This window comes from Amblyomma americanum, chromosome 7 (assembly GCF_052857255.1).
Source record: "Amblyomma americanum isolate KBUSLIRL-KWMA chromosome 7, ASM5285725v1, whole genome shotgun sequence".
Taxonomy (NCBI): Eukaryota; Metazoa; Arthropoda; class Arachnida; order Ixodida; family Ixodidae; genus Amblyomma; species Amblyomma americanum.
The window spans coordinates 137,780,282-137,794,972 of record NC_135503.1 but is presented as its reverse complement, the minus strand read 5'-3'; the positions used below and the strand labels follow the sequence as shown (position 1 = coordinate 137,794,972).

General features: G+C 44.2%; 1 protein-coding gene across 4 annotated transcripts in view; it reads left to right on the top strand.

The window, feature by feature from the left end:
- LOC144096606 (complement factor B-like) overlaps positions 1-14,691 on the top strand; it is a 227,044-nt gene that overhangs the window by 124,121 nt on the left and 88,232 nt on the right. For all 4 annotated transcript variants that reach the window (XM_077629415.1, XM_077629413.1, XM_077629416.1 and 1 more), the window contains one exon: positions 72-275. In XM_077629415.1, the coding sequence (XP_077485541.1) occupies positions 72-275 (204 nt within the window). The remainder of the gene's footprint in view (positions 1-71; positions 276-14,691) is intronic.

The following is a 14,691-nucleotide window of genomic DNA, read 5'->3' as shown; positions in this document are numbered from 1 at the left end:
ATATATCTTTGGCAGATGAAATGAAGTTAAGTAGCGCACTTACTGACGAATAATTTTTCTCCAACACGCAGGAAAGGCGAACATCGGCGGAGATGCATATAAGGAAGCAAATGCCTTGAAACAAAACCATGTCGAGATGTACTGCATCGGAATCACTGGACGACGGAACGATGAGGCACTTATTAGGCTGGCTACCAAAGAAGAAAATGTGCTCATCTTACGCAACTACGATGCCCTGCAGTGGCTTGCCGAGATACTGACCAACGGCACCATAGGTAAGGAACAGGATTGCGTAAGGCGGTATAATGACAACGCTCTATGTCTACTTGAAATTACTGCGACATTGTGCCCCATCACGCATTGCGCTCGTACATGGTGGTGGTGCTTTTAGAAGTTACCGCTGGATTAGTTAGCACTATCTTGAAGACGAGAAGCCCATTTAATTAAAGCAGGGTATTTGGTTAGGGAAAGAGAAGGCCCCTCATGTTCAATTCAGCCGTTATTACTTGAACCTGGCCACCTCCTGAACAATTGCTTTGTGTTCTAGAAATTATTCTCTATGTTTATAGACTCCAAAACAGGAAGCCTTGTATTTATTCAGTTCTGGTTCATTTCTTTCCTAATGGAAAGCAGAAGAAAAGCTGAAAGTTTCTAGCCTAAAAAGAAGTGCTGCCTAAGCTAGAAAAATAATTGTTTAGCTCAATTTTATGCTATAGAAGACAATGCAATGTTCATGTGCTCTCTGTTTTTCTCCACAAAATGAAAAAAGTACCGAAGTATCAAAGCACGCATTTGCAAATGTTTTGTGCACCTATCTGCGCTTTCTCACTCTATGCACATACATGCGCAACAGCACGCATTGAAGGTAGAACGTCCATATTCACACGAAAACAAGGTGCATGAAAAATTGAAAGAAAATATAATCTTGTTTAGTTTGAATTTTTAAATAAAATGCTTTAATATGGGTCCAGAGAAGATTGTTTCACAATTTGGTACCACTAAGCGACTTTGTAACCTCTAAATTTTAACCTTTATGACGATTGCCGCTGTTAGGAGGACATTTCTCCCCTTTGTGCGCCACCATAGTGGGATACAAGGTGACTAAAGTAGCTAGGCAGGTTATGTACTCTAACCGCCGCAAAGACCTGTATGTTTTGGATCTAAGTAGCTGGAAATATTGAATGCCTTGCCGTTTTCCGAAAAAGCTGCGAAACAGTAAGAAAAATTATGACTGTTGCGGTGGCCAAAAATTAAGTAATACAATTTGTTAGGACCACTTTAATTCGCTTAATCAATATGTAGCGGGTTTGTGACAATTAGAAATTTATATATTCTGCACGTCCACTCTCTGTTGCATGGCAGAATAATTCGATGCCCATTATTCCTCCTGACTCTGGCAGAGATAGCTGTTCTTGCTTAGAAAGCCTTGTATGTTGTATTTCTACATCTAAAAACATGCCAGGAACATATAAAGCACTTGCATTTTTCCTTTTACTCATGCAGTGGAATGTTTTCTAGACTGTCAGTTTTTGACTGTCTTAGTTTATTTTTCACTAGTGTTAAACGGAAGCTAAGACGTCAGCTGCCTTTTTTTTTAATTCACTGTCTTAGGTGTTACTCATATCCAGGCAAAGATCAATACTTGTGCGCACTTGGGCATCGTAATCGGGTGATTCGTCGAGGATCTCGGGGCGGAACTGAGCTAGCAATTGTTTGCTTTTGAGGTGCAAACATTGCAGTAGGGAAAGGAGTCCAGAAATCCTAGTTCTGTGACCGAGAATTCAACCAAAGAAGATACCATCGTTTGGGTAGTTGCACGCACCCTTCGTGAGAATTATGTAGGCATGTACAGTACTCACGGATTGAAATAGGACATTCGGAGCGCGTGGCCGTCGCTTCATGGAGTGCCGCCCGTAGACGCTCATGAAACCAAGGTGGTGCATTGTGGTATGGCGCGAGAGGGAGAACATCTACAAAGCAGAATTGTTCCTTCCAGTAGCCAATGAGCCGGCCTGTGGTTTACCACATGCCGCGTGGCACTGCAAGGTTAGCGCTCCGAATGTCCTATTTCAATCCGTGAGTACTGTACATGAAAGAAGGAAACCGTTTAGAGATGAATAGGGAGGGAGGGTGTGGTGGAGGTAGATGGTGCCACAGTGACGTCAGTTTTTTTTTTTAAACATTTTTCTAGGTGAATATTCGTTCATATTAAAACGCAGTGAGGGAGGTACTGATTTGGTCATTATATTTTCGGTGAAATACGCTCCCTTTGGCTGGTGCTAAAGGTCGCGTGATGTGCTATAGAATACTTCAGGAGCGTTAGTTATTGGGCTAGTTGGTATTCCTAATTTAAGCTCATAGTTTTTCAGCGCAACGGCTTCTTCTTTTCTTTGGCCGCGTGCCGTTGCGCTGAAAAACTATGAGCATAAATGCTCTAGAATACATTCCAGAGAAACACGGGAGTTCATCTCTGGAGTGACCTTCAACCCAATTTCGTGAGTAGACAAAAAGCATGGTAGAGATCTCTGTCGCGAGATGCGACGTACCAAATGCTAACAACTAAGAAAGCAATAAATAAGCCTTTACTGTATTTGGATTCAGCTCAGAGAATATAAAAGGATCAGGAAGTGTTACCGCAGCTGCATACAAAATATTTATTATTACTGCAGCAGCAATAGTAGTGAAACTAGATGCGAGGAGACTACGATAATTTTCAAATATTCTCAAAAGTTTTCCGCAAATTATGAGTTTATTTGAGTCTTTTGAAGTAGATCTTTGCTCATACTGGGGCACTATAAAGTAGTCGACAGAAAAAACTGCAAATCAAAGCTACCGGTACCCGTAGCAATGTGGTTAGTAATGTTGCAAATATATCTTACAGCCGTTCTTAATTATTTAGTCACTTCATACTGAAATAATTTTAATTTGCATTTTGTGACGCGTCATTTCAAACCAGGTGCCCAGGAACGTTGTGATTCTTCCTCTTCTAACCCTTTGCTCGTAAACCGAATCGTTTTGACAGTAGAGTCGTTGTTTATTCGTTAAATATTAAATATTTCGTTCTCCCGTCGAATAAACGAAAGCTAACGGTTATAGTGAAGTGTAACGTGGAGATAATTAAGTGTGCTCTATATAACGAAGGCAGCCTAAAAGCTTACATTAGGAAACTAGCCATACGCCCAAGTCATATGTGCTCACTAGCAGGCAAGGAAGGTAATGCGTTGACCAACGTGGATTAGCTAGTTCAAGCAGGCGAGAGATTGTACATAGATCTCCAGTCAAACCCGTATGGAACTAGATCCGTATGGAACAAAACCGTAATGGAACAAGATGCATTTCAACTACATTATTCATAAGCTCTACAAATTTCATAAATACAGTGTAATACTTTAAGAGGTCCCAAAACACGGAAACTATTAGGGAACCTACTAGTATAAAGTGATTGGTTTTAGTGCAATGTTTGCAGCAAGCAGAGCAGAAATTAGTGAAATATGAACACAAGAAGAAATAGGCTATCACGGTAAAAACAAAAAGTTGCATAAAATACATTGAAACTAGTGCAAATACTCGAGAGACATCAAACAATGCAAGCGTCCAGAGCATAATTATAGATTCCACTATAGAACGTGTACAGAACACGGGCTAGAAGGACGTAGAACATTTATACAATAAAATGATAAAATATGGCATAACTGGCTACAAAAAAGACAACATTGTGCTAACTGTGATTTAAATCTCATCATCGTTATTTCTAGAGGCAGTGATTTTTCGAAATGCGATAAAATTGATATGTTGCAGCAGACTTGAATCCATCCGGTTCTAATTCCATAAAGATTTTCTTGCAAACGAGATGGTGAACTTCCATAATTAAAGCGGCTGTTTGGGCTTGTTGGTCAGTGAACATGGTAAAAGAATGCGCCTGTCCTGTCCACTTCTGTTCGTCCTTGTTTTTTTCGCGCTGCATTCTTTTACCATGTTCCATAATTAGTGCGTACGATGGGAACAGCACGGTAGTGTGAGATGATGATTATTCAATGCATAAAAGTAGCAAGAGATAAAATAATTGATAATCTAGAAGCAAAAATAATTTGCAGCCGCGCTAATGGCGCGCTTTTTCAAGCGACTTGCCGCCCTCTGGCATGCTGGCAGCGCAGGGCTCGCTAGACTTTGATAACCCCAGCTTGCTTCGCTTCGAAGCTGCAGAAGAGGGTGCATTAAAAGCAGCCAGCGAAAATTACGGGTTATCTTGGTACCAGTGCAGTGTAAATAGAATAACGTCATTTTAGATGAGCTACATTCGGTTTCCGCCATTTCAGCAGCGAAGCACGCTAGGCGAGGGCCACCCGTAGTCTTCAGTTACGTTGGCCTTCCCGCCAGGCAGTGATGTCGAATACGTGACTACGATGCTAACCCTCAAGCACCCCTCACTTTCACCTCGTCACACCGCTTCACAGCTCTAGCGGTGCCAGCAGGCTGCCAACGCCGTGCAACCAACCTGTCCCTCCGCGCGAAAAGCGATTGCAGAGTGCCATCAGCAGCAGCACTGTTTGCGGATTCTTCGATATATCGAATAATTAGCTCCCGCGAGTTCGATCAGCACCAACGATGTTGCTACAGTTTTGCCTGGCATTTTCAAGGACGTATTCTTGCTATTTGATATAAACAATATTTAGATGCATCCGGGCCCACCTGTACACAGTAACCTAAATAGACAGGAAGCCAATGACGGAGGCAGTGGTGCGAAGGAATTGGAGATCCGGTCGGTAAGAAAAGAAGGTTAAAAACAGAATTACGGGCAATGCAAATGGGGAAAGCGGCTGGTGAGAATTAGGAGACTGCATTTTTGAAAGATGGTGACAGTACTTTTTTAAAAAAAATTGCCTGCTTGTATACGGCATGCTTCTCGACTGCGACATAACCGAAAATTGGAAAAATCCTATTAGTATCTGATTTTAGAGCATGCGCTGGGCGTGACATCGTTTACGCTTATTGCCAACGGCTTGCGCAGGAGACACTAGAACCTAATTCCATTAGAAAAACCGACTAACTTATAAGAGCGATTGCTTATTTAAAAAAAAAATGTGACTTCATATTAAAAATCATGTCCTTTATTTATGCTTTGTAAATTTAGAGGCAGACCAGGTGGAGGAAAAGCAATCAAATAGAGCTGTACACATCCAGTGACTCCTTTTGCTTGGCGTCACTTTGACATCAATGGTTTTGAAATCAAGACAGTTGCGCAGTGCAATAGCATGTACAAATGAATAGAAGGAGGGAAGTTTCATGAGTATACACGTAGAAAACAAGAAAATGAAAGCGAAATTACATATTGCTGACATAACATTTACATTACTCTGAGGGAAAACATGTATCGGCCGCAAAAGAAAAGAAAAAGAAAATGTTACAATCTAGCACACATGACCCGGAAAGAAGTGTTTTATGAACTTGACACAGGAAACAATAACTACTGCATGGACGAACACAACAGAACAACGCCGCACAAGCGCAAACTAGATTTAATTCCCTGAGAAGCCAACAAACATAAGAAACAACAAGGCAAGGCCACACGCAATCTACAAAACTTTTCCAGATGCGATGCTTCGGTCTCAAAACGTGTCACAGAGGTATCGTTAACACAATGTATTCCTCCTGTAGGGTTCGGCGCGCTGTCGCATCTTTTTTTACATGTGTTGCGAATATTCCACGAGAGGGCAGTGACCTAGGCTGCGCGCCCGGTTTTGTTTTATTTTGTTTTGCTTTGGTGCACGCCGTTAGAAGGGGACTCATGCCTTTTTGGTTAGTCTCCCCATTCGTCCTTGCGGTTTCCTTCGCCGCTCCGGACGGCGGGGCTATCTGCCGGTCTCGACCTTGGACCCCTGTCCCCTTTGCGAAGGATTGCGAGACCACCTAGGGAGGGGAGGAAGTCGGGAGTAAGGGAAAACGCTGACATCAGTTCTGAGCTTTCCTATGCGTCAAAACTGATGAGCCGCAGTTAGCAGTTTATTTTTACGCGTGGAAAGGGGCGCGGGCATCATCGGGGTGCACCCGCGAAAGGAGCCGCGCCCGTGTGCTTTGGTCTCTAGCTACTCCTAGCTGGCAGGCGCTCGGTCTGGCCGAGTGCGGAAGGAGTGACAGTTGAGAGCTGGTGCAAGGTGCGCCAGTTTGACTGTTGGGACGCGGTGTCCCTCGCCTCCGTGCAGGCGGTCGGCTAGGCCGGCCGCGGATAGTTGTGGCCGTATACTGACTTTTGTTTGTACCCATCTGTAAATAGCCTGTATAAAAGTTCGTTTCTCACTAAATCGCTTCGCCTGCAAGTCATATCATCGAGATGCCTTCAAGCGGTGCATCCAGTTTCTGGAAATCACCGGACCAACACCACCGGCAAACCTTTACTCCTCCCTTATGTGGAAGGCTTCCAAAACCTTACGTTCCTTTGAATATTTGGTCTTTTCAAGCAACCGCGGTTAGCACTTGCTGCAGTGCGAGCATTTGTCCCTTGCCGAATGTTCTGCAGCTCGGTGGCACATATTGCACTCTGCACAACGTTTAGAAAGATTAGCACCTCTTACTTCTTTTAGTGCTCACACGTGTTCAGCTGCACAGTCAATCACGCATCGTTCTGTTTGGCCAAGTTATGCCTTCTCTGGGGTCAGTGGTTTCTCAGACACCACACCGGTTCAGCACTTCACAAACGGTACGCCCTGTTTTTATTCCAACCGCTGCTCGTACCTTCGCTCGCAATGCGCGCACAGAGCTGTGCAAGCTTTCGTGGAGGCGAAAACAAGACTGACACGCCATGCCTGTTTGCCACCTCTTTCACATTGTAGGCGCTCGCCTCCGCTCGCTTCGCCTGCTGCGTTGCATGCCTGATAACATGTCGGAGGATTGAAAAGGAGAGCTCGCATGCGCCGCAACCACAGTTGTGTCGTCTTTAAGGCGACAACATAGCTGGACAACCAAACTAGCCTGAACTTGCAATCAAGATTAACCAAGGCTAACCATGCTATGCCTTAGCTTTCGCTATGTATATCCTGGCATAGCCGAGCTAAGCCACTGCCAATTTTTATTTAGTCAAGAGTTCGACGGAAATCCGTCTGGTCAGGCATAGTGATGCAATGAACTGAAGTAGCAGTCACTGACCATAGTCGAAAAAAGAAAGACGTTTCGAAACCCGTACGGGTTTCTTGTTCACAGTGAGCAGGACAAGAGCGGTGGCGAATTTATATCCGGAGAATGTGACGTAAAGATCGGGCGTAGATGCCTGGCATGGGGCCAGCGTTCTTGTTTAATGTTGCTTGTGATGTTTGGATGAATAGCGATTCCAGCAGAAGGCGCGTCGTCAGGTTTCTTTCCTTAGATAAGATGGAGGCATTGCCCCAGTCAATCTGGTGGCCAGTGTCGTGTGCATGAGCACCAGCGCATGTGCGCCAGCGCATTTGTGGCATGCTTTTTGTTTTTCACATCACGTTGGTGGTCCTTTATGCGTCTTGAGAACTTCCCTGTCTCACCGATGTAGGCATGATTGCAGTTCAGGCATGGTATCTTGTAGACGACTCCTGGAAACTGCTCATTTGGTAGTCGGTCTTTCACATTCATTAGCTGATTCCGCAGCTTGCCGACAGGCATGTGGGCCACGCGTAAGTCGTATTTTGAGAACACACGAGACAACGCTTCGCTGATACCAGGCATGTATGGAATGCCTGCTCGTGTTCGATACGTCCTACAATCAGTGGTAGCTGGATGTGCAGCTCGTTCTTGTAGCTTTGATATGAAGCGGCTCGGATAACCGTTGGCTGACAGTTCTTCGTGCACTCTTTTTAACTCCTTTTCTTGATCTTCTCGGCTTTTGCAGACACGTGTCGCACGTTTGGTCAGTGATGTGACGACGGAGGCTTTGTGCGCAACTGGATGATTTGAATGAAAATTTAAGTACTGGGCTGTGTGCGTAGGCTTTCTGTACACAGAGAACGAAAGGCGATTGTCCCTCCGCTCGACCAGGACATCCAAGAAGGGAAGGCGGTTCACGGCCGAGTTTGAGCAAGAAAACCGCCTTCCCTTCTTGGATGTCCTGGTCGAGCGGAGGGACAATCGCCTTTCGTTCTCTGTGTACAGAAAGCCTACGCACACAGCCCAGTACTTAAATTTTCATTCAAATCATCCAGTTGCGCACAAAGCCTCCGTCGTCACATCACTGACCAAACGTGCGACACGTGTCTGCAAAAGCCGAGAAGATCAAGAAAAGGAGTTAAAAAGAGTGCACGAAGAACTGTCAGCCAACGGTTATCCGAGCCGCTTCATATCAAAGCTACAAGAACGAGCTGCACATCCAGCTACCACTGATTGTAGGACGTATCGAACACGAGCAGGCATTCCATACATGCCTGGTATCAGCGAAGCGTTGTCTCGTGTGTTCTCAAAATACGACTTACGCGTGGCCCACATGCCTGTCAGCAAGCTGCGGAATCAGCTAATGAATGTGAAAGACCGACTACCAAATGAGCAGTTTCCAGGAGTCGTCTACAAAATACCATGCCTGAACTGCAATCATGCCTACATCGGTGAGACAGGGAAGTTCTCAAGACGCATAAAGGACCACCAACGTGATGTGAAAAACAAAAAGCATGCCACAAATGCGCTGGCGCACATGCGCTGGTGCTCATGCACACGACACTGGCCACCAGATTGACTGGGGCAATGCCTCCATCTTATCTAAGGAAAGAAACCTGACGACGCGCCTTCTGCTGGAATCACTATTCATCCAAACATCACAAGCAACATTAAACAAGAACGCTGGCCCCATGCCAGGCATCTACGCCCGATCTTTACGTCACATTCTCCGGATATAAATTCGCCACCGCTCTTGTCCTGCTCACTGTGAACAAGAAACCCGTACGGGTTTCGAAACGTCTTTCTTTTTTCGACTATGGTCAGAGACTGCTACTTCACTTCATTGCGCCAATTTTTATTGTGCGTGGTCGGTCCTGCTTCAGCGCATGCGTTGTTTATTTTATATTTGCTGGCTTCTAATCAAATATATATTGATTTTGCGCTTTCCTTCGGTAGTTCTTCCGTTGTATTTGTCCTTGCAGGCGATATTGCTTCCTGTCTAACGTGCTATGCATCATCTAGCCGAAATCGAAGTTCTGTTAGACGAACTGAAGATATCAAAGTATTTATGTACATAGTTATTTCAGAGAGATAAAATTGTATTGCTGACGTTCTCTACGCCAATTTGTTCGAGGTGTGCGAGCTGTCCAGGTCTTCTCAGGTCATATCGTGCAACATGATTCTTCAGTTTCGCATCATCATCAGCCGCCGCGGTGGCTGAGTAGTTACGGCGCTCGGCTGCCGGCCCGAAAGACGCGGGTTCGTTCCCGGCCGCGGCGGTCGAATTTCGATGGAGGCAAAATTCTAGAGGCCCGTGTACAGTGCAATTTCAGTGCACGTTAAAAAACCCCAGGTGGTCGAAATTTTCGGAGCCCTTCACTACGGCGTCTCTCATAGCCTGAGTCGCTTTGGGACGTTAAACTCCCATAAACCAACCAGTTTCGCATCATGTACCTCCTGCTTTATTTGGCAAGTGAACGAAACCACGTCTGGCGCTCTTTGCAAAGGGGTTACAGATGATGCCAGTACCGTTCAAGATCAAAACACTACCACAGCTTAAATTGTCTCGTTGCTTTTGTATCGAACCTACTCAATTATAAAGACACATTTGCTGATGTGTAGCCATTTATAGCTGCACTACGTTATTACACGACCAATGGCGAACATATCGCGCAACTATGTACTAGCGGTGCGGGCATTTAAATTTATTGTATGTAGAATTTTTCAGGGTTTCTTTACGTTTTCCCTTTGGTGGCTTCTATATAAATGGGTTCGTCGTTCATACAATTTCTGTTATATATACCTCCGTGCACAAAAAGAGGACGAGAGGAATGCACCTGCCCAGATAACAGCTCGTGTGACCTGCGAAAATGGTTTCAAGTTCCACAAGTCGCCAAGTGTTTTAAACTTGCAAATCTCCATCTTAAAGGAGTGCATGGTGGAGTGACGGTAGGCAGATGATTTCTTGACACTCAGAAAGAACGAGAGTGGTGCTGGCGCCGGACGCTTTTTTTTTTTTTTTATTCGAGAAGTGTGCCATGAGGCATAAGTTGAAAAAGGAAAGGGGGGAAGGAATGCACGGGATTGAAAGTTAAAAGAAGGAGTGAAGAACCGTTGCGCTGAGGTAGTCGCAGAGGTTGTTAATGAAACGGTTGTCCATTGTCCACTTCACGAAGTCAATTTCGCGGTTCCACCGCAGGCCACCCTCCCTGAGGAGCCGTTTTCTGATAGCAGCCGTCGCTGGGCACGTCCACAACAAGTGCCGCACATCACAAATGTCCGGTGCAGCGCTACAGTGAGGGCACCTGTCAGGTAGTGCCGGACGCTTGCCAACGTTTCGACAGGAGGACGTGTCTTCGTCTGGGCAAAAAATCCAAAATTGACGGGCTTTCAATAGGGCCTTCATTCCGAGGAGGATGGCCCAGTTAGGGTGAGGGGGGCGCGAAGCAGGAAAAGTTTTAAGATGGAAAGGGTTAATCTTGTTCAGGCATGATGGCTCCTATAGAGCATGAAAAATATCGCCTAAGAGCTGCACCACTGTGCCAAGAGGGGTATGTTAGAAGTCCCAGGGATCTATGAATGTTAACTACAGAATGACCAATTCTGCATATATGGGCATTAACACTTATTTAGTAGCATAGGAAGAAAATACATGCAATAAAGGGCTCAGGCCGGCCTAGTGATTTGTTGCTAAAAGATTAGTCAGCATGTTGGTGGACACGGGTATGGAAGGGAAACGCAGAGACTGTCAGAACAAAAGAGGATGTCAGAGCTGTTTGAGAAAGGTGCATGATTTGCGATAACATCGACACTTGGGCTGGGTGGTGTTTCCGCGACTAAGTCGTTATTCACCACATGTGTATGACAAGCAAGAAACAAAATTGTCTAAAAAATTCACACAGAATTTGCAACAGCAAGAACTGCGCAAAAAGAACGGCACAAGAGAGTAGAAGCACGCGGGTGTGCTTCTCTCTTGTCCCGTCATTTTTTGCGCAGTTTTTCTTTTATAATTTCGTAACAACAAGCCTCTCACTTCGCTCTTCTAGGTTTCACACAGAAAGCCACTGTGCTCCTTAAAGAAGCGGACTTTAGTGTAGAAAAGCAACAGTTGTCTACAGAGAATATTAACCATGTACATGCAATATTGTTTCCTATCTGTTTACTAAATATATCCAAGCGCATGTGCAACGTGGAGGAGTACTGATTTGAGATCAGCAGAAGGTCAAAAGAAGGCTCATAAGTTCAGAAGCAGTTTCACCTTAAAAATGGAAAATATGGAAATCAATTTATAATGTTTTTAAAACGGCTATAAATATAGACAGAAATGAAATATTTATGCCGAATCAATACAACTTCATACCGCACTGTCATTGATTGCGGTATCTGAGGAGGAATGCCCCAATGGTAATAATTGACGGATGCCGTTTGTAACGTGAAAAAAAGTCATTTTGTTTTGCTGTGCCGTCAGCTTTCCAGGACATGTTGAACCCTCACGGCATTTTGATACCGGAAGTCAAAGTTTTGATGGCACACAGTTCTTTGTGAATGAGATATGACGACACAATAAACTGTGCCAGCGAAACGAAAGATAATATGACGTCCCGGCCCTGCTCACAAGGCTCACGGGGGAACCGAAACGTCATATTACTTTTCTTTGAAGAGCGTCGTACGATCGTTTTTGAGCGGCTTCCGCTCGGCCCATTCGGCGAGCGGGCCGCTCGTTTTCAGCCTCCGGGCGGACGGGAGGTGGAAAGGTGTTGTACGATCACTTTGGCCCTTGCGAGCGAGCCGGAGGGTTCCAGCATTCCGATTCGCGCGCCCGGCAGTGCCTGTCGTCTAATCGCGTGCTGCGGTACAGGCATGTGCTCGTAGCAAAACACACAGATATCTCGCAGTAGAAATTGCCCGCATTTTTTGCGGCGTACTCGAGACATCTGTTGCGTCGACGTTTTTCTTGCTGCGGGATTTTCGTCGAAGGTACAGTCGTGGTCGACTGTGATATGGCATGGATCTCGGTGCGGCCGACTCTAAGGGCCGTGAACCAATTCGTGACAAACTTAGCAACATCGCAGGAGAGCCTCAACATCTGAAGCGATGTTGTGGGAAACGATATGTGGACCATTTCTATCCAAGAGACCGAAAAACCCGTCAAATCGCCATCGCGTGCTCCTCCTCGTTCGATCCCTATGTTTTCACAACGGTCCACGATTTGCCAAAATAACAGGAGACTGACCCCTCTGAATGTTACGCTGCCCCCACGATTTCAGAACACAACGCAACTCTTATTGCTAATTCTCGATTGGGTCAGGCCACAATACAGGCTGCTAACAACCGTCCAGGATTATAACCGGGATAATCACATTTTTCAAATAGTTACGTTTACATACTTAAAATGTTTATTCAGTTATTCAAAATTGCACACTTAAACGTTTTTTTGCATTGCTGACAGAAAAGAATAATTGCACTTGTAGCCTTTCCTAAGCATTTGCACAGTATTTGTCACCTAAATATGTAAACAACCTCTTCCCCAGCTACCTACAGTCAACTGGCTGTTAATGCAAAAGACATGCTGATCTATTCAATATATAAGTTGTGTGTGTGCGTGTCTGAATTGTGCATGCACTAAAAATTCACATTTAGCACACTGCTGCCAAACACAAATGCAAATGCACATGACAAATTTTGACGTTTCCAGCCCTTTGGAACATAATTAAAGCAGTTCTGCATTTGACAGCACAGTGACAATGCAACAATAGTCACTTATTTTTTGCTGTGTTTTTCATTCCCTTATTCAAGCCAAAATAGAAATAGCACTGTGTGGCTGCAAAGGAGCTTAGACATACATCACGTGGCTATAGTGCAATGCTTTGTTCGGAACATTGACAGCTGGCCATCAGGTAGTCCTTTAGCATTCCTTCATGAGCTGATATTGGCGTTGCACAAACCAGACTACAGCGTTGAAAACAAGTATGAGAAGTTCTGCTGAAGGCCATGTCATTGTTGCCGTGTGAAAAATAAGCTGGCATATACTCTGTGCAACACCAAAGCATTCTCAAATGTCGCTGTGAATGCAAAACAAAGTCGGTGCCTTTGTCTTGCATTAAACTCTACACATGTCTTTCTCATTACTATAAACATAATGAGATGTGCGAGCCAGTAAACTGGATTACAGGTAGAAAAATTTCAAGAACCAATTTGGAGGGTATATGTGGCAACTGTTCCTGGCTTAGGCTGGGAAAGAATACTTTGATTACTTACTTTGGGATAATCTGATTATCTCGAGTAGACATCACCATCTCAAGCAGAATTTGTAAAATTGGACGTCTAGTATGAGAGCTATGATGTCGCAAAATAAAATGAAATAAAAATTAAGCCATTTAAGTATGTGAAAGGCATATATGCGTATGTTCTCTGATACAACTTTAAAGCAACGTTTAAGAGTTTTTTTCACTCATTAGTAACATGTAGACTGACTGAATGCAAAGGTGACCACTTCCAAATCTCAACATAAAAATTGAGCATTACTATCTGTTAACTGATGTTTAGACCACTCAACACGTGTTGAATTTTAGAGTGTGCTGTTAGTTGCTGACCATCAACACCTTCAGCAAAATATACCTACTTCACTGCCAGTTTGGTTTTCAAAGAAAGGAATTAACCGAGGCATCGATAGGCATCAGAAATTTGGAAAAGACCAAATTGAAGTTAGGCCGAAGAATGCCGAAAAAAACCAGAAAACCTCTAATGGTTTTTGTGTTTACTGGTGTCTCTTTGCTGCAACTTGAATTTGACGCCTTTTGTGTATAAGATGAACCAACGGCCCTGTTAACACTATCCTGAATATATAGAAGTCACATGCACAAACATGCATTCGTAGCATCCTCACTGAGCCATATTATGATGAACCACGTTATGAAGGCGGTGTGTTGCTTAATTGAAGAGACGATAAGAGGGAAGCACCAAGGAAAACCTGACAGATAGGCACAATAATGCATGCCTGGCATTTCAGTGCACGAATTCAGCTGGCTAAACCTAGGTTGTGCATAGTGTGCAAGTTAGCGTAAATGCAACTGTATACAGTCCGACAATAAGTGTTGTGTAAATCTGCCTCAATATTACTTGAGATAGATTGTGAGGGACGTTCTTACGCATAAGAGAGCATTGTATTGGTTTGCCGAGCTGATCAAGCTACTAGGCACTTCATTAGAAAAATTTATTTTAACCTTTATTATACCTAAACAGTACTAAATGACAATGTTTGAGTGGTGAGCTTTGACATGGTGTTTCAAGTAGGAACATAATTAGTTTTAAATTTACTAATATGAAGTAATCAGCCATTAGCATCAGAACACAGCCACACGGCTACAAAGGAAAACTTTGTACCTCTCCTTTGTGGCCTTTTGGCTGCACTTGGGTGGATGTTAATACGAAATTACTCTCTTGTTACAAAAATTCTCTGCCTTGGGGCAATTGCTTTTATCAGTCGATGAACATCATCATTTACTGCGTGGATATCTGCAGTGACCAGCTCAAAGAACAAGAGGTGACAAAGTCTTGTGACGTGGAAGGCCATTCCAGCCTTTA